General features: G+C 45.1%; 1 protein-coding gene across 9 annotated transcripts; it reads right to left on the bottom strand.

Annotated features, from left to right (window-relative positions):
• Positions 1 to 1,607: 1,607 nt before the first annotated feature.
• LOC143145551 (uncharacterized) lies at positions 1,608 to 20,552 on the bottom strand. 9 transcript variants are annotated; one of them, XM_076309037.1, is made up of 8 exons: positions 17,272 to 20,552; positions 12,505 to 12,648; positions 11,295 to 11,456; positions 10,462 to 10,638; positions 8,832 to 9,092; positions 5,245 to 5,504; positions 4,868 to 4,918; positions 4,041 to 4,179 (listed from the first exon to the last, which is right to left on the bottom strand). In XM_076309037.1, exons 1-7 carry the CDS (start codon positions 17,501 to 17,503, stop codon positions 4,910 to 4,912), a joined length of 1,245 nt encoding a protein of 414 aa, XP_076165152.1. In that variant the 5' UTR covers positions 17,504 to 20,552; the 3' UTR covers positions 4,041 to 4,179; positions 4,868 to 4,909. The 9 variants fall into 9 exon arrangements, 7 of the variants coding, with proteins under 7 accessions (XP_076165145.1, XP_076165146.1, XP_076165147.1 ...); XM_076309036.1 differs by having other exon boundaries at positions 4,056 to 4,176; XM_076309030.1 differs by lacking the exon at positions 4,868 to 4,918 and having other exon boundaries at positions 1,608 to 4,179.
• Positions 20,553 to 20,597: the final 45 nt, after the last annotated feature.

Genomic DNA, 20,597 nt, shown 5'->3' with positions numbered 1-20,597 from the left:
ACGATATAATTCTGTTAATTTGCTCGCTTGAACGGTGATCGTTCGACCGCGATCGATTCGACGTGTATCGGTCGCGCGATCGCCGCGAAACGCGCGCGAGTACCATGTCGGGTCGCTTGAAAGTGGTAAAGATAAGATTCGCTCGCGAGTATTTAATACGTGGGGTCGCGTAGAATCGCGAAAATGTTCCTTAAGACTCGTTTTTCTGTCTCTCTACATCTTTTTGCTCGTTTGTGTTTCTGTGTAGGTAGATGGCTGTGTGTACGTGTACATGTCTGTACGTGTCCCTCGGTGGTTTGTTTTGTTTTAATTATTTTAATCGGGAAAGGCAGCGCAATTATTCGAACACGAGATGTCGATACACGTTTGTTTGCTCTAGGCAGGCATTATTTTTCGTGTCTCACACCCCAATAAACCACGTGAAATGCAACACAGTCCCTCGTGCGTGATCGCTTCTTACGTATTTTTACACGTTTATATACATATACATATACATATACATATACATATACATATACATATACATATACATATACATATACATATACATATACATATACATATACATATACATATACATATACATATACATATACATATACATATACATATACATATACATATACATATACATATACATATACATATACATATACATATACATATACATATACATATACATATACATATACATATACATATACATATACGTATACATATACATATATACGTATATAATATACATATAATTTCAGTTTTAACAATTTTTATCACTACAATTTACAATTTTTGGCGGAGCCGAGCGACTCGAGAAAATCGTGCGCCATTGTACGTATATCTATATATATATATATATATATATATATATAACTTCGAACGACGCGTAACATAATCTTTTTTTTTTTTTAATTATAATAATAATAATTTTCTTTTTTCTTTAATAGTAATAATTCTTTCTTTTATCGTGTTTCACAATCCCGCGGAAAAGAATCGAGCGTCGTTTCGTGACCGTGGATCGTAAAGTAGCGTATTCTCCACTGCGCAGTCTCCGAGGAATGCATATTTAATTTCGTAATTTCAACGAACGAGTCACTCGATTCGTGGTAAATAAATAATTCTAACTGCAATTCGGGGCGAAGTTCGTTCGTTCTCGCGATCGTTACGGTAAAATTTGGTCACTTTTTTTTTTCTTTACCTTTGAAGCTCGTGATAAATTCGAAATAGAGGGTGTGGATGGGACTTACGACTCAATTTGCGTCCATTTTTTGCACGATTTTCATCGACGTCGGTGACGCGCCGTCGTTTTCTCTCGCGGACGCGTTGAAGCACCTGTTTCGGTATTTTTATTTTCGTTATTTTTTTATTTTTATTTATTTATTTTTTTTTTGAAGGCGCGCGCGTGTGTGCGTGTGTTTGTTTGTCTGTTTGTTTGTTTGTTTGTTTGTTTGTTTGTTTGTTTGTTTGTGTGTATGTGGCTAAGATTAGAGGTATATTTAGCCTCGACCGACTCGAGAATGCCCTGCCAGTTGCTTTTCTATTGCAGCAAAATTCCGTTCGAGCAAACGAAACGATTTGAACGCGTCGGTATTTTCACGTGAGACGGAATGTACATTGATATAGGTGCGTTTTTTTAATTAATATTATTTTTTTTTCCATTTTTTCTTCAAGTACGTCCCATCAATGTTTAGATTAATTTTGACGCAGAACATTTATCGCATTTCTTAGGATTATTCCGCAGCTTTGTTTCTATTTAATGCCACTATACGCGTTTTTATGGTTACATGTCTACGTACAGGGTGGCTCAAAAGTTGTGTTTTCTAAAAACACTTGTGCTCTCCTCGCGATCGTGTCTCGGGAGCAGAGAGATCGTGGATCCTCGCCGAAATTTTCTCCACGGATCTGAGACGTGGAACTTGTGGACGATCACGCTACTTTTGGATCACCCGGTACGTTCAATCGAGGAGTCGTTGAGAGAAATTTTTTTCACGTCGCGCGTTCTCCAACGAAAACGCGCCTGGTTCGATTATATTTTACCGTCGCGTCTGGATCGATCTGTTCTGCATTTCAATCGTTTGTTCGATTTGTTGCTGATATGTGGTGAAATTTTTTAGCAAATAGTCGTCTGTTGGATGTTGTTGCAAAAAATCGTGGTAGAAATTTACAACGTGAAATCAGTGTTGAATCCCGACGTAGACGCTCGGTCCTTTTTTGCGAACGCTACTCCTGGTCGATCCTTCGATCGTTGAAAAATTCTAGAATTTGCACGTCGAACGAGGGTTGCACTTGTCTAACACAATAAGAACTACGAAGTTCGATATCACGATAATTAGAGCCCAGCTCGACGCGAGGAAATCGTTGATACGGGAAAGCAAACAATTGATATTTTCACTGATATGTTAAGTAAATTGTTAAACGGAGTGTATTATCGTACCGAACGATCCAAGTGTGTAAACCGGTTTGAAGCTTGATACCTCCTCTGTGTTCGATCGTTTGCGCTCGACGCTCCTGAATCTTCGTTGAAAAAAAAAAAGAAAACTCCCACTGTTTAACCAATAATCTCGTAAATGCTTAAAAAATTTAAGCCGTAAAAAATGATTTCGAATGCACGTTCTATTCTCGTTGCTCGTTCCTCGACCGTATGGGGTGGCACGAATCGAAGACTTCTAACAATTTAGAGGGTGTTGTCAGTAACAAAAAAAAAGAAAAGATAAAGAAAAGACGCGATGCTTTTACAACAATGAAGTTTACCGTATTTTTTATCGAACATGAAAAATAGTACAGTAAAAGTTGGATAAATCGCCGAACCGATTTTGATGTAAGTTTGTATCGAAACACGACAATTTGTGATCGAAGATTAATAAGGGTTGCTTAAAATATTTCGAATCGAGTCGTGCAACTTTACAAATCGAGGAACGTCGACGAGTATCTCTCGTGCCCCTAAACACACGGGCCCGTGCAACCTTCTTATTCAGGTGCAGCTCTACTCTGCAGAGATCGTAAGTTGCCAAATTATTGCACCAGAAATCTCTACATTTGGTTGCCAAACGATCACATTGCATAGAAGTAAAATCTCTTAATTAATTGTAATAGTTGTCCTCGATAATGCTTAATATCGTGTAGAATTTATCGGGATTATATTACCGAAGGTACTTATATATCCCGTTGAATTTTATTATTCCGTTGAGTTAATATTCCGGGTCTGTGTCTACGCCAATGGGATCCATTCATTGCTCGGTGATTGTTTTATCTCGTTCTATCTCGATGGGTTCTTCTTCGCGATATTTGTTGCGCGCGATAGACACGTACATGTGATCGTCTTGGTCAATAACGAAAATTCGTGCAATTAGAAGTTAGACGACTGATACGATTGGTTGGTAAGTCACGATCTTCGCATAGGCACCGTGTCAAGGGGCACGTAGGATTGCCCGAAACGTTACGTTATTTCACAGCCGAACATGCTTTCCCTCTAATCAGTTCGACCTCGCATACATCTTCCGATAAGCTGGCACCGCGTCTAAGTACCGCCTGTACCTAGATATTTAAAAATATATCTTTTAGAATAAATAATTCTTCTAGGCCTTCGCGCGTGGCTCGAACAAATTTCAGCTTTAACGATCTTTCCATCATTTTTTTTTGTACCCTTCGTATCTACAGTTGTCGTTCGAGAGTCCCCCCCCCGGAGTCGTCATCCGTGACGAAGTTGCTCGAGGACTAGTACGCGTGAACTTCTGGTTCCCGATGATCCCCTTGATCCCGTTCCTAGGCGCGTGATTCCTGTTCAAAAACTTGTTTATACAAGCGGGGGGTGGCCATTGTTTCGTTCAGAATTCGCGTCGCGTGCATTGGGTTCCCTCGACCTCCTGGATGATTTTCTTTCTTTTTTTTTTTTGGGTTTTTTCTTTTCTTTTTTTTTGGTTTCACTGATTCCCCATTGACGACTCGGGCCCCCCCGCGGGATCAGCGTGGTTCCGTTCGGCTCGGGTGGGTTCTTTTTGTTCTTAACTACACTTGAAAAATGTCACCAGTGGCGCAAGGCGCGATGTTCGTCTCGAAGATGGACGTTGTCGAGGTCGTGATCGGCCCCATCTCTCCGAATCTGCTCGCGTTCACATTGGTCGTGGTCACTGCCGTTGTTTTCACCAGCGTTTCCTCGATGGCGTCCGACGTTGTCGGCACCTGCTGACGTGTAATAAACGTTGCGATCAGCGGCCTCGAGGATCGAGGTGGGTGTACTGACGGCTCAGGGGCCATTTTTTTTTCTTTTTTTTTATGAACTCGCGACTATCCTATTCAGGGTGTTTCGCAAGAGGGCTCTAGCACGCGTGGCTCTTTTTTCTCAGTTTTTCTGGATCGTTTTGAGACCACTGTGTGACGCTACGGTGCACTGGCTGTCTCAAGATATGAGTGCCATTTTGTAGTACTCGACCTATTGATTTTACGAGACAGGAAATAATTTTCATTTTTCTTATTTTATGCAAAATGCTTGTATAGGTGTGAAATGTGTTCGAAACGTGTTCGACACGTATTTGAATCAGTGACTGTATATAGTAGTAATAGGTTACGTTCCTTTTTGAGTTGAAAAATAACAAAGAATTGTTCGATAAACGTTTTTTACCGAATTCTTTACGAGCTCGAGACTCTCAACATTGAACCAGTTAAACAATTTTAATCACCGTTCAAGGAAAACGCTGTTCATAATTTTTCTAATACTGAAATTTTCTAAATTAATGTTTCATATTTTGTTTTTCGTGTGTTTTCAATGATTCTGTTCTGAGTTATTGTTGTAAGCCCGGTGTATACGTTTCTTAACCCCTTACAGAATGATATTTCCTCTCGAGAAATTACTTCGTGTTCTTATCGTACGAACCTTAAGGGTCGTGAAATCATGCTGGAGAAACAGAACGCCCGGTTACTCTACCTGAAACGATTACAGATCGTTTACTTCGTTTCGGAAACGAATTACATTACGTGTCTACGTGTATTACATTTTTAAGTAAATGGGAAACACATCGTGTAAAAAAAAGAAATTTTCACGTGCCACATACGGAACAACGCCATGCGGTAAGGGGTTAAACGAGACGATGGGGGATGAAAAAATGAGAAAAAATCGTTCCTCGATACCGTCGGAGTATCCACGTTGGAAAAACAACGGCGATGGGCAAAGTCTCCTTCTGTATCAGCTACCACACAACTGTTTCATGCGATGGTTATCTAGAAACACCCTGTATACTTTTCGCAAGATACCTCGTTGTAAAAGACCTCTTTCCCTTCCTCCACGGAGGGCAGCAGCTCGTCCGTAGAGTGAGGTGTCCTGGGACTAGGCGTGGGCGCGACCTGTTGTTGCTGTTGTTGCTGGTGTTGTTCCCGTTGCTTGGCCAACCTCAGTTCCTGTAGGGCCTGTCGTTGCTCCTTCTCGTTCCTCTCCTTCTCGAGGCGGCGCGCGCTGTAACTACGCGCCGAGGATGTCGAACTGTGAACCGAGGTTAAGCTAGGACGACGAGAACCTATCGGAAACAAGGTTAAGGATGAGTCCTCGGTCCGTGAACGAACGTCCCTATTCTCTCTCGCTACACTAAGAGTTTCAATTGCTAGGCCGAAATCGTTCAGAATTACGTAGGTCTAATTTGCGGTCTGCTCGACTATTTAAAAAATGTATCAGCGTGACTCTTGTTTTTCTACGACGTATCGTCGCTAATCAGCTTAAGGGGTTTGATTGGCGGGGAGCGGGGCGTAAGAAGAAGGGGGCCGTACGTAATCACACGGCAGGTCGTTGGATATTGTTCGCCCCCTCCCGCTGTACTCTTTTAGCCGATTAGGATAATGCAAGCTCGATGATAGCTCTCTCTTCTTGCCTCGTTGACGAAATTCTTTCGAAGCCAATGGGAACGTGGTGGAAACAAAGAACAAAAAATTCTCGAGACGGGGGGGTGTGAAGTTTCTCAGGAGCCGTGTACGGAGATTAAAACATTGCAGCTGGTGTCGCGAGGTCTGGGGGATGTATATATCCAGATACGAGAGGGTGGTGGGGGGAATGGTGAGGGTGAGGGTGCAAAAGTACGAGTAGACGGAGTAAAGGGAGAGCTCCGTGTGTTCGGTTCTCGGGGGAGTCTCGAGCGACCGTGCAAAATTTGTTGTCGTGTAAGAATAATTGTTGATCAAGAGTGAGAGCTGGGTGTATCGTGAACGGCGCGTATAGTATGACAAGCGTTTTTCTTTTTTTTTCTTCTATTCGGCGAGCACACGCGCAAGCGAATGCGGGTAGTCTGTCCACAAGAGTTTCTTTCTTTTTTTTTTCACTCTAATCGATAAACAGTTCTCATAACAGGGAGTGGGTTGGGTGGCCGTAAGCATCTAACGTAGTAGCAGAAATTTTTCAAACTCGAGGGCCGTCGAAGAGTAGTTATACATGTGTGTGTCGTCTGCCAGAAGTATTCGCGAGCTGTTCTTGCGTTCGTTAATTGAGGCGCTTCGTTAGGAGTCTTTATCGATTAACGGCGCATTCAAAAGAGGCGACAGAGAATCCAGCCAGACAGAGAAAGAGTGACAGTGCACGTGTGCATTCTGTTGCATATAGATAGCTATAGCTGGGACAAAGTCGATCGTGAGCTCAAGGACGTTTTCTCCACCGACTCCTACTCTCAGTACTAAGTTAGTGTTTCGCCCCACCCCGAGCTACAGAGCGGGGTAGCCATGTTGTGGGGATAGCCTCGAGCTGCCAGTCGACGTTGTCCCGGTAAAGGCAAGTAAAGCACAAGTAGGCGGAAGTTTTCATCCTCGTCTAGCAAAGCGCATCCAACCCGAAGAATCCGTGTATCTCTTTCGAATTTGAGTCTCTTTTCGTTCGTTTTTCGCAATTCTCGGTTACGGAGGTGACTCGTTGCCCGAGATACACGGACGCTTGCGAGGCAAAAAAGGAAAAAAACGCCGCGGCTGGTCATTGAAAAGCGCGAAACTGGGGTAGAACCGATCGTTCTGCCCGCGTAAGCATCGAGTGTTGCAAAGTTCGTCGCACGCGTTGAGAACAAGTGAAGCGAGAACACGAAGGAAGTTCTCCAAGTTGGATGTAAAAGCGGGCGTGTCCCACGTTGGTCGTTTCGTTGTCGGAGCTCGAAGCTTGTTCAAGTGCAGATGAAAAGAGAGAAGAAGAAAAAGAAGAAGAAATAAATAGCAAGACGGAAACATTACGGGCAAGCTTTAATTGGAAGATTTAACCTCGTTTTCGTGGTCGTGAGACGGTCGTGTTCGTTAAAATTGGAGTGTCATCTGGAAAGCAGCCGGGCCCTCGCATGCGATCATCCGACACCCGTTACGTTGTGTGCGTGCGTGTGCAGCGAGCTAGCTAGTGCGTAAAGATTTCGTGTCTCTCTACGTCTTACCAGAGAACGTTCGTTCGTTAACGAGCAACGAAATCGGCCGCTGCCATCTTGCTATCTCGTAACACACTCGTGCAGCGCTTTATTACTGGACATTACATTATAATCATATTCACGTGAATGTAGCTTTGTGTTCACATCTCGAATGCCACACGTATGTGTACGTGGTTTTATTTGGGGTTGGTGATGGGCGGAGGTTAAGGTGTGGGAGGAGCCAGTGTATGAGACACGGTGGGGAGATGCAGATGTTCGTTTTCATTTTTTTTCTTTCTCGTTTCGTCGATCAACCATGGAAGTGGATCTCTCTTAGAGCGGTCCATTGTCCACGGTCGATGAAAACGCATCGTTGCATCGAAGATTGGGACAACGTTCTAATTTTGGGTTAAACATCGGAGAAAGAAGGGTGGCCTCTTCGTGTCTGGGAACGTGAACGTAAGTCGGAGTTGTCCTGCGTTTCCCTCCAGCTCGTCGGACATTGATGATCGATCTCCTGAACGAAGAAAGCCGGGAAACGCAGTCGGATAAAGGTGGTGAGAGGGACGCTAAGTATCAATAAACAACAACTACGACACAACAGCGACAACGGCATGGTACGACTTGAAGCACCACCACACCATCTTCTTCTTCTTCGTCAACATCGGTTGTCGCCCGTGTAGGAAGGGGCCAGGCGACTCTGAGTAGGGTACGGGATGAGAGAGAGAGAAGAGAGAGAGAGAGAGAGAGAGAGAGAGAGAGAGAGAGTGAGAGAGAGAGAGAGAGAGAGAGAGAGAGAGAGAGAGAGAGAGAGAGAGAGAGAGAGAGAGAGAGAGAGAGAGAGAGAGAGAGAGAGAGAGAGAGAGAGAGAGAGAGAGAGAGAGAGAGAGAGAGAGAGAGAGAGAGAGAGAGAGAGAGAGAGGAGAGAGAGAGAGATCAGAGAGAGAGAGAGAGAGAGGAGAGGAAGAGAGAGAGAAGAGAGAGAAGAGAGAAGAGAGAGAGAGAGAGGAGAGAGAGAGAGAGAGAGAGAGAGAGAGAAGAGAGAGAGAGAGAGAGAGGAGAAGAGAGAGAGAGAGAGAGAGAGAGAGAGAGAGAGAGAGAGAGAGAGAGAGAGGAGAGAGAGAGGAAGGAGTGGACGGGTAGACAGTGAACGGTCTTCTGTGCTCTGACGCTGGATGGAATCCTTTTGAAAGAAAATTTACCAAATTTTTTAAAAATCTTTCGAAAAAATAGCACCTCCGAGTCGTCAGATTGTCGAACGACACCCTCCGAGCTGCGTCAGATCTTGCCAGACCGGTTCACGGCGAATGGATGACGGAAGAAGAAAGAAGGGAGACACGGCCAAAGAACGAATCATTCGAACGAGAAGAAGAAAAGGAAGAGTTTCAACGGACAGAGGTGGTGTACAAAGTGTGAAAGAATGCGGACAGAGAGAAGAGAAGACAGACAACGAAAGAGATAGAAAGAGATCGTTGATCGTCTAACCGAGGCCGTCGGACGATCCCTCAGCAACGTCGCTAAGGGTACGTCGATGCTTGTTCCCGCCTTTGGTCGCCTGCAGGTGACACGATATAAGCAAGATGGCGGCGGCACGTGCCGCACCTGCTCTCGACGCCGGTACCAGCGGACCGCGACTACCGCCGCTGCTAGGCCTCCTGGTGAACGCGTAGGTCAACGGTCCCCCGGTGCTGCTTCTCTGACTGGAACGCGAGGATGGTCGGCCACCGTGGAGCGTCAGTGGAATACCTGTTTGGAGGTGTCTTCATTAAAATGGCGTCTCGAGAGCGACGATACCTCGATAAATGCAACTTCGACGATTGCACGATTGCCACCTCGTTCGTTGCACCACGTTGACAAGTGGTACTTGTGGTCACTTAGCAACGGGTGAAGACGGAGGTGAATGTAACAGATGTAAACGGGACGAAGAAAGATCGGTCGTGGAAGGAGTTTTCAGTTGGAAATGATTATGCGAACATCCTTTCAATTTATGACCGATCTTTCCTGTTCCCTACATTAATACGGTAATCAGAGTTTTAGTTAACCTGAGACTGGACAAAAATTACGCAACACTGTTCATAGTCCTTCCAACATGGGACTGATCTTCCTCCCTAGATTAATGTAGTAATCATAGAGTTAGCCCTGCGACTCTGCAAAAATTACACTATATTGGTTCCCTCAACTTGGGACTGACCTTTCTTGTTCCCTGAATTAGTAACAATCGGAGATACCGGTTGATCCACCAAAAGCTAGCTTCTGACGAATACTACATACTTGTGGCTCCATCTATCAATCGAGTCGATCACTGAACGAATCTCAAATTTACAAGAATTTTCAACCTTGTTTCCCTGTAATCGGTGCCGTCCCTAATACAATAAAAATTATTATTTTAATTGCAATGGTCGTCCCAAGTAATCGTTCGTTCCCTCGAAGGTTCCCCTCAATGTTTTTCCCAAGGAAGTAGGAACGAAACGAAAATAGACACCTTTGGGGTAGGGTGACAGTGTTTCTCGATCGATACTGTAGTTCATCGATTTGAAAACTGAGGTGGGATACAATTGATGCAATTAAAATGATTTATCCTACAATTCTTATTGCAAGAACAATATAGTAGCTCTAAAAGTAACAATTAATGAAAATTGGATGCCCTGGCCGTGTACAATTCCATTAATTTATTTTTTACGAATCGTGGAAGCAATTACGGGGCAAGTGCCCTGTTTGCCCGGTGCAAAGGGCGGTATTGTCCTCAGCTACCAAGGTTCTATTTTTCTTGCGAGGAACACCAGGGTTTAACAAGCGTCGTCCCAAGTAATTGTTAGCTCTCTCGCAGGCTACCCTCGATGTTTTTCCCAAGGAAATAGAAACGAAGCGAAAATAGACACCTTCGGGGGGTTGACGGTGTTTCTCGATCGATAACTGGGGCCGATCGATTTGAAAACCGTGGTAGGATGGACGTCGTGCAACGTAATATAGAACGATTTCGTCACAGTTGGTGCAGGGATCGCAGACACTGGCAAGGTTAGCGGGCGAACTGGTTCGTTCGCGATTGCCTCATCGAATTGGTTGTGGGAATCGATTTTCCACGCGGTGGCCGTCGATCTGTTGCACAAGTACTCACCCGTGTCGCTGGAGAACAGCATGGGCGGCGCGTGATTCGCGTTGGCATAGTGCCGCGGCCTTGAGTATCTCGCACGGCTGAATAACTTGAGCACGAAGCATATCATCGCCGTGAATATCGCTATTCCCGATGCTATGCAGAGCAGGGTCGGGATATCCGTAGTTATCAGCACCAGATCTGCCAACAGATTGCAATTTGCAAGGCTCCGATCTATAACCACTTTACAAGAGAATGAAAGCTCGCCAGAGACCGCTACCGTACGCCATCGGCACGGATGGGATAAAGTTCAATACACAGGGTGTTCCAGCCGAATCCAGGTCACCTAATTATCTACTAGAGTCGCGGCGACGCGAAAGAGCGTCTCGCACGACGATTCAAACGATTTCAAAAGGCGATTATACAGTGCGTCTCGACCCAATACTACTATTTTGATTTACGTCATTTATTTCGAAAGGAAAGACGTTTGAAAATGAAAGTCGTATTGTTTCGACTGGGGCTACATTTGCTACATTATTAATATTTTTATAGATGGAGACGCGAAGATCAATTTTACACCTGGAAATTCTTTATAAGAAAGTATAAAGTCGAGCTTTGCAGGATCTTTGCACCTGCAGGGAAAAAGTCTCCATTTTTCTTTCCTTATCAATGTATTCGTAGAAGCTACTTATACTCGATCCCATCCTCCTTCGTCAGTTTATCTGGACATAGTTCTACACGGATCAAGCTAGTAATGGCCGTAAAGCCGTAAAACGTTCTCACGGGCATGCAGTTTAGATATCGTTGGAACATTGGAAATGCATCATTCGGTTTGACAATAAGTTGGCACGGGGTACCTTCGGCGCAGAACACCTTCTTGTTAGGCCTGGACAGGGCAACCTTATGATATCCCTCCTCGCAGTCGCACACAGCATTGTGCTGCACCTGGGTGCAGGTTGCATGCTGATCCGCAAAAGTGCAAGTCGCGCGATAGAAGCATTGCTCCCCGAGTCTTTTGGCTGGAAAATCGGTTGGTCGTTTAATTCAATGGGGCACCGTAGCTGCATCTTGTTGATCTTACCCGGTGTTTCAACCCTCAACTGGTAACGTGGAACCTTAGACTTTATTCTTCGGGATGTACTTTTGAGTTTCGATAGCTCTGTTCTTTCAAAACTCGATAGACAGATCATTCAACAGAGTCGAGGCTTGTAGATTTTTAAACAAAAATGCACTTTACCGATCAAGGGTCGAAAATTTACAACCCGTCTCCTCCCTACTAAAGACGTGTTCACCAGAAAAAACGACCTTCTGTTTGTTTATTTAGGGTGTTTATAAATTATCGAACGATGGTGATTCGGTGTGGACTAAAATATTCGAATTTAATTTTCTTTTCCTCTTCAATTATACTCATAATTATGTAAATTTATCCATGCAATAATTATGGAAAGTTATTTGATAAATATAATACAAGATTAAGAAGAAGTTAAACATCGGAGTTAAGAAAAATCTAAAATTACATTACGTAGGATCAAATATTCTGCAACATTCTCATCTATTGCATTATTCGAAAAATATCCACGGGACGATAAATTTCCATTTACAGGTTTATCAAGATTGTAACCGATGTTTTCGAGTCGCCTATATTTTATAAACACCCTGTAGAAAACATATGTGAAAGGTGGATTTGCATGCGAAATACGTGATAGAATTGTTTTCCGCGTTGAAATAGAAGAAGCAGCTGGATTCGTTCCAGTGCTGATATTTGGATTAACGCGGTGACAAGTGTTTCGATAAACGCGCGAACGAATCAATTCGCGAGCACGTTTTCGAATCGACTCTGCGGAGGGAAACATAAAACGTCCTTTCACGACGCGTGAAACAATTGTTTTAAAGGTGATAGAGAACATACACGCACACACAAACACGCTCTCTTTCTCCTTCTCTCTCTTTCTCTTCCCTTTTCTCTCTTTCGACGTTTATTTTCCCGTTTCACTGTTCGCGTTACCATGGAGTTTTTGATATCGGAACGACCTACTTGAACGATCGCAGTGAAACCGTGTTACATACGTTTGGCACATCCTTTGCTAGGCCCAAGACGAACTGGATAGAATTTCTCGCACTCGCAGTGACCGGTGACTGCATCGCAGAACACGTGCTGCAGTTCCGGATTGCACGAGACATCGCACGGCGAGCCCAGGTACTGCCCCTTCGCTGAAAAGAGGATAAATCGATAGCTTGCTTGGATTATATACGACGCTTCTTGATAGCGGATGAAATATGCAACGGTGTTCCTTAAATAGCCCGCTCGTACATCCCGAGTCAATAATAACGCTTTCTTTGGGAAACGAACCAGGCATAGCGTTAATCATTCGGCGAACAATGGGTGATTTCGAGAGCGCCAAACCCTTTTGCGACGACCGCGCGCCAAATACTAGGAAAAATAGATATCATTTCGCGTCGAGTATTCTAATTATTGCGCCACGACGTTCTAGTTTAACCTTTCAGTGCGCTTACCGAAATTACCGAAAATATAATAAAACACTACCAGGACTCGATCAAATGTATCACTTTTTCGAGAGATCTGTGTGTGTATCGCAAAATATTTTGCATTTATCATTATTCAATTTTAAAGTCTTTCTCGAAACGTTAAATTCTAGAAAATAGTATATCTTGGTGATATTTCTCGACACTAGGGGTCGATGTTAAATGGCCTCCTTGTCTTCGAAATTCTATACGCCTCGTCAGTACTTTCGTGCTTTGAATCTCAAAGGTTCCGAGTTCTCTTCAACGAAATTCTACCAAGCTACTCAAGAGTGTTCGACAGAAATTCTTAAGCTTCGTGTTTTATAGGATTGATGAACGTCATAATTTTCCACAAGAAATTCATTAATAGAATGTGGTCGAAATGATTTTGACAATTCATCCACAAACTCACGAGTAATCTTATTTCTTTCAAGATTGCTTTACACCCACAATTAAATTATTATAATATGCACCGAAACGTACAAATTGTTGAACTTTCTAAACCGAATGCTAGGGACACTTCGGGAGATTCCCTTTGCTCTTTAATGGCACACTGGAACAACTGAAAGTTGTATCATAATAAGAAAAACCTAGATACCGAATCCAGCTGATCTTGTTTTGACGAAACATCAGTCAACCACTAAAGCTGGTCTACCACTGCAACGCATGGCATGGACCCAAAAAATGAACAAAACCGTCATGCAATGCAACTACAAGACGACAAAACTGAGAACAGTAGGAACAGGTTGAAAACAACAACAATAGTCAGGAAAATACTACACAGTGAAGGAAAAGTATACGATATGGAACAAATTCGATCATATAATAATAATAATATCGATGGATATTTTCTCCATTCTGTCCCTTCAGTGATGAAACTCAATTCTGATCGTGATTATTTATAACAAAGACACAAAACACGATCCAATGGTCCACTGTGAGCAAGTGTCGTAAAATTTGCTATTTTTACAAATTTTCCAAGAGTTTTCTATGCTTTCAATCGTTATTTTTTCGTTCCTGTTTTTCTGTCCAGTTCCATTAAACATTTTTCGACGTTACTGCCGTCAAAGTCCCCAAAATAGAGAATCATCCTCGAGCACTGATATCCGAAAATTCCCTTCCAATAACAGAGCTTCCGTTCGAGAAGAGGCTCCCACACCGCGAGCTCATAAACTTCCTTTCACAGTTTTCTTCAATTATCATTTCGTCGCTCGATGAAGAGCGTCGCCAGTCCCTTTCAACTACCACTCGCTGCTCCGATACGCGTCTTTGTGCTCCCTTTTGACGTTACAGCCCCGTTGTCATGAGTGTCTGTTTGTCGAGCCATTCTGAACGATTCACACACACAGACACAAACACACACACACACAGAGGCTGCAACGATTAACGAAGCGACGAACCATTGTTACGTACACTATCCAGGCCACTTTCGCATCAAAAGACATTTGATGTCGACCGTGCTTCTTTTGTGGACCGCCTTCTGCATCAATTTCGTCTTTCGTTTCATACTTCAGACGCGATTGCCATTGGCCCGCCAGCGATACGATACAGCTTGTTTTGTTGAAATTAACGCGCTAAGTTCACCACGAGCTAATTGCATCATTTGGTCAAGAGCTACCAGGGTCGGGCAGCGTGCCAGACGATTATCGATTTCACCTTAATTACAGTATTACGTCGTTATTAAATGTTTCGTAGCGGCAGAGTCCTCTTCCTCCTACCTCGTCGTTAAGAAGACGCGGTAACAGCCATTAACTTCGTTGGCCAGCGTTCAGAAGCATATCCGCGATATTCGCTTCGTTCTCGGTCGTTTCCTAATTAAGCCTTCTTCGAAAATTCCAGCCGATAGGGAGCGATACAACTTTTCACCGGGAATTAGGTTTCTGTTATTAAGCCAGAGCTCTCTCAGTCGGGTCGATCGATCCCTTAACCTGCGGATGAATCGGGCTGGTCTCGAGCTTACTGCGTCGAACGAATGCCGAGTTTGTGCAACGATTTTCCACCATTTCTGCGAAACTAGGTTTCGTTGGCATTTGGAGGACCTAGGGGAAGCCTTTTTCCATGGACAGACCTTCGTTTCTCCACTTATCCACAAGATGCAGCGATGTTCAGGGGTATCGTCGTGGTCGAGGTTAGGTTCTGGGGACATTCTAGCTGCACTTTCGTTCGTTCTTTTGTATTTATTTCCTGCTCCACGTATCAAGACCAATGAATGATAAATACTGCCCATTATTATATTTGGGAGTGAGTGTCCAAATGAATTTAAAACGCTCTCATTTCGAGTTTTGTCTCTTACGTCGGTCTCGAGTCTGCTACATTTTCGTTCGAAACGTGTTCGTTTCATCGATCATCGAGCAATTTTTACGTTAATATTTCATCCCGAGACAAACGGTGATCGAGCTCGGGTATGCAAGACTTACAACCGAGTACATCCCGCCGATCCCATACAGACACCTTCGAAGTATGCTAAATTGTTGAATACATTACTCCGGTGGCCTCTCGATTCTGGTCTTTAACGCGACGTGTACAGTTCTTGAATAGTATACACAGTCCGTTCCCGAGATTTTGACTCCCGACAGTACTCGAGTGTGCTACAGTTCTCGGCTCCTCACGACCTCATTATATTTCTACCACCGAGTATACGGCCCTCCAAGAACTCCCGGTTTACGGGTGTCGTTGTGAATAAAGTGACTATTAAAATGTGAGAACGCCCCCTCCTCCCTCCCACGCCAACGCGATGCAGCGACAAGTGGAATCGACACCGATAACACGGCTGTTATTATTTCTCCACTGACCCTCGCGAGACACGACCAATAAGAATCCGCGCATCGAGAGTTCACCGTTACTCCAATTCCCGGAGAAGAAGAAGAAAAAAAAAAATCCGCTTGGAATCCCGGACAAAACGGGCATCGACGATTTTCATTGCGTCGAAGAGGGTGCGATTCGAGGATGGAGAGGGTCGAGGAGTATACACGGTTTAGCCCGGTATTCCTCATCGGTTACCGAGCACAGCCCCCCGAGTGGGACATGATTGAATTGGCTCGGGTACGAAAATAGGGGGGCGAACCACCGACTGGTAGAGAAACGGTGAAAGGGGCGGGGGGTTGGTTCTCTCTCTTTTCGTTAACCTTTTTCTCGCTCTCGTAGGAACGAGAACGGGACGAGGGGGAGAGACAGATGAGAGAGATTCAAAGGAATCTCTCTCACGCAGCTGCAGGCGGTGTGCACAACTCCCACACGCGGAGAGAGCTTGCAGCATCCATTAAAATCAATACCGGCAGCGTGGTTGGCGCGAAAATCAAGAAGGACGGGAGTCTCACTCTGCCGTTGTGGCTCGCGCACGCGCGGCAAACCGACGCGCCGTAATATTTGTTTTCCTTCGCTCCGTCAGACCCAGTTTCCTCGTCACGAATTTCCATAATTGCGGCCACGATGCGTGGCAGAGTTTCGAAGAAGCTCTCCAGAATGGTGGAGGGGTTAGAATATTACCCCCCTCCTTGTTTCTGCATATTTTCCAGTAGGCCACTAGAATCAGGAGGACTGATTCTCTCTTGTTTGGGAGGACTGATTCTCCCTCGTGAAACAGGAAATTCGAACGAAAGCTATCCGAGGAGGAGCACCTCGGATGTAACAACACCAAGTGTTTACCATCCGGCTGAAGGGTTTCCGAGTGTTTGCTGGTATCGAGCAAGCGCGATCAACGGGGGCGATTGTGTCTCGTAGACACGGGGATTTGGTTCGATTGTCCTTGTTTCCGCGAGAAAATACGATAACGTGACTCCTATAAAGGGCGTGTATCGATTGAGTAGGCAAAACCCCGGCCTGAACGGCCGCGAAACACGGGCCGGGCTGCAACAAGACAAGGACGCCGATTCGCGAGCCCGTGTCCTCGATTCTCGAGGGTCTACGTCGGGCTTGTATCCCGGTGGTTGGTTGTTCGATCCGCGGAGACAATTTCCCAAAAAATCCCCATAGTCCGAGACGACGGAGATTCTGGCTCGATTCTAATCGCAGACTCGCTCGCGGAGACTGATCCTCGTCGTTTGTCTCTTCGAAACTGTTCGTTTTCGAAGCAGAGACGAGAAAAGATCACGAGAAACAGATCCTCCAACGAGCTACACCCTCCCAAAATCGTTACCACCGTGTCCGGACGCCATCCTCGTTCAGGGTGTCGACTCCCCCCTCTCTCTCCCCTATCCCCAATCGATGGTCCCCTCGGTTTTATCCTTGTTTCGAAAAGGGGGGTCTTTGGTTCCCCGTTAGACGACGCAACCCATCCCCCAGTTCCCTTCGTGCCAGGGAAAACACACTCACCCGCAGTGATGTTCTCCTCGAGGTAGTCCTCGTCGTCGTCGTAGGCATCGATGTCGTCGTCGTCGTTGTTGTAGCTGGAAGCGCGCACGTCATCACCTGCCAGTAGCCCGCGGGTCAGGTGATCCTGCCGCGTGCCGCAGCTGCAGCTCGTGACCAGCCAGAGAACGAGGCAGATCGTCAGGAGCCAGGAACGGCAGCAGGTCAGTCTCAGGGCGGAGGGAAGTGCGCTCATCGCCCCCGCGGCGCGAGTCAACCCCCGAAACCGACCACCGGCGGCGCATCGACATCCTTCCCCGTCGCCTGCCCTCCTCCCCCCCTCCTCCTGCACGCCCTCTCGCTCTAGACGCCTCCGACGGCCGCCTTATATCGCGTCGATGACTCTCCGCGAGCTACTCGGTCGGGCCCCACCTGGACACCTGACCCAGAACCACCTTCGAGGGGGGTTTCGGAACCCACGTCTCTCGCGAAAACTGTTTATTTTTTGTACTATTTTCTTTTCCTTTTCAGTGGAAAATCTTCTACTAATCCACCGCCGAGAGGTACAGTGCGAACCAGCCCGACGACGACGACGATCCACCCGCGCACGCGGCAGGAACGCGACAACGGGGAGTGTACGACTGTCGTGGGAACAGCGTTCTCGGTCCTGTGCTCCCCCGTTCACTGACGCCTTCCTTCCGTTAGCCGGTCGACCACCGCAGCTGCAGCTGCGCGATGAGAGACACCCGCCACCCGTTTCACCCCCTTCCGTCCCCGCACTTGCGCCGCGTCGATCGAGATCACAGCTCGTCTCCGTCCTCCAACGTCTCGACCGATGCGGGGTGTCCGATTATACCGACGTCCGACGGGAAAGTAACCCGGGACCTCGCTGGCCAACAGGGGGTGGAATAAACAAACGATTACTCGATTTTCCATCATTGAAATTTTCGCGAACATTCGATTGTCGACCGTTTCTCTTATTACGAGACGAATGCCGCCCTGACGATAGACGAGATGCTTGAGAAGGAAATGTTCAATTGTAGGAAGCCCGATGGACAGGTATCTAGGTACTTGGACCTGGAAAGCCGATACGGAAGGAATTAACAAATGATAAGGTGTTCAGGAGGAAAATATCCCATTACGGAGAACCGATTGAAAAGTAACCAAAGATCTAAGTGCCAAACAGGAGAGGAATAACCGAATGACCATTCGATCATTCGATTGTGTCGACTCTTTTCTGGAGAGACGAGTTTCAATCTGATAGAAGGTTTAGAAGGAAAGGATCCAGCTGTACACTGACATTCTGTCCACGAGGAAAACGGATTCCCTATAGAAAGAACACTGTTCAGAACCAAAGATTGATTCGTTCATTGATTACGAAAAACATTGAGTTGGTCGAGTTACATGGTACAGTTTGTATATAACAAATGCAATAACGTAGACCATTGCTGGTCCACGCGACCTGAATGGAAAGTCGTGTGACATTGGCGCGGCACTCAGCGTGTTAAAGCGTTCTATATACTGAAAGGCTTTGGGCCAAAAATGTCCTGAATGTGTGGCACTGGTATTTCTAACTTTATGATACAATGGTTGGCTTAAGGGAATACATGTGCATCCAGTTGCATCCGATATAATAGCCTTAATTGTGGAAAAATATATATACGAGGACGCGATCTACTAGGATTAAAGGGGTAGTTTGGTAATATCCAACGATCGTACTTTTCCAAAGAAATTCGAGTCTTGGAAGTGTGATAAAGGGATAGCAAAATTCAAGAAATTGATAACGTTATCCTAGGTGTTTTTGAAATGGTGCAGTTTTACCTGACCCAACCAAACGTGTTTAAAGGTTAAGTGGAGAGATTGATTTTTTGAATCTCACAAAGTAGAACAAACGTACCCTTAAGGGGTTCTGGTCTCGAGACGGAAAAGTGCGAGGGGATTTTTGGAATTCTGGAAATTATTTCAAATATCGTTACGAAATTTTCCACCGTCGTTGAACGCATATTTGTGCCCGAGTATGCGATCGTGCGCGGTGACGCAACCTCGCCTCACCTCACCAGTGTCATGGTTGAATAGTTTAGGAGCGTGCTCCGTTTGAAGAGCAGGTTTCGAAGAGCGTGTAGCCTGGACTGGCAGGCTCTCGATGGCTCCACGTTCCTGGAGAACATTCTTCGTTCGTTCGCTTTAAGAACGAGTCCGTAAAGAGCGTTGCAGGAGGTCGCGTCGTCGACAACTGCTCTTCAGAGCGGAAGGGAGGGTTTGTGCGTCGCGTTGGAAGTAGTCATTTGGCTTCGCGTGACGTCTCTACGCGTTTAGGGTGATTCTTAATTACGTGTTGATACTTTAAAGGGTAAATAAATCTAGAACACGAAACGGGACGGAAACGATACATGAATATAGGTTATGCCGACTTTACCCTCCGTGTTGCATTTATACAGGGTGAACCACATTATTCGATCAACTTCGTTACATTCCTGGTGTCGGTGATTGGATTCGATTATTTTTGTCATTAACGATTTTACTTGAAGACGTCGATATATTTTTCTCAAGTATTCAGGGTTACCTTCGTTTATTTTTTACTCTTGATAAAATTACAATTTTATTCTTTTGTCTTTGGAATATTTTTTGCGCGCGTTAGAACTGAAGATACGGTGGAAAAAGTATTCGAATATAGTCAAGTTTTTACAAAGTGTGCACAAAATATTTATCGTGATTTCAATTCTACCCAGACTCAACCCAGATCGTAAAAATCACGGTGAAATTTTCTATCCGTAAGTGGATGAAAATTTCAGAAGAAATCGTATATCGGGAACAATCGATTTTCTCGCGAAAGATTGTCGAAGTCCCAGCCAATCGTGAATAAATAGGCGTGTCGCGTCTACGAAGAACTCTGCGCGCTCCAATTAGCCGAAACTTTAACAATCTTTCATAGGGAAATCGATCTTAAAGTTCTCTTCGAACTATTCGTCCTGTTACCGAGTGGAGGAACGCTTGGTAACTGGAAGACAAAATTTCACGTTGAATTTTCGGTTTAAAACGAAATTTTTAAATAAATCTTCGTTACGGCGAACAATTTTTAGAGTTGTCGTGCGATTGATATTGATCGTTATCGGTGTTTTGGGTTCGAACTTGAATCGTGAAGCGGAGGAAAATAAAAATTGTCGTGTTAAATAAATAATAACAGCGCCCCTTATATTTCCTGATCCTTAGCGTATATCGCGCTTATGTTCCTTAGCGCAATGAAGATTACCGTGTCCGAAACTTGAAGCGACACGCTTGCATCGACAATTTGTGCATCGTTTCGTTTATCTGTCTCCCTCCACTAGCCTCTGTCTCACGAAATCCAAGCG

Source organism: Ptiloglossa arizonensis, chromosome 4 (assembly GCF_051014685.1).
Source record: "Ptiloglossa arizonensis isolate GNS036 chromosome 4, iyPtiAriz1_principal, whole genome shotgun sequence".
Lineage (NCBI taxonomy): Eukaryota > Metazoa > Arthropoda > Insecta > Hymenoptera > Colletidae > Ptiloglossa > Ptiloglossa arizonensis.
The sequence above is the reverse complement of the archived record's forward strand: the minus strand, read 5'-3'. Positions and strand labels throughout refer to the sequence as shown.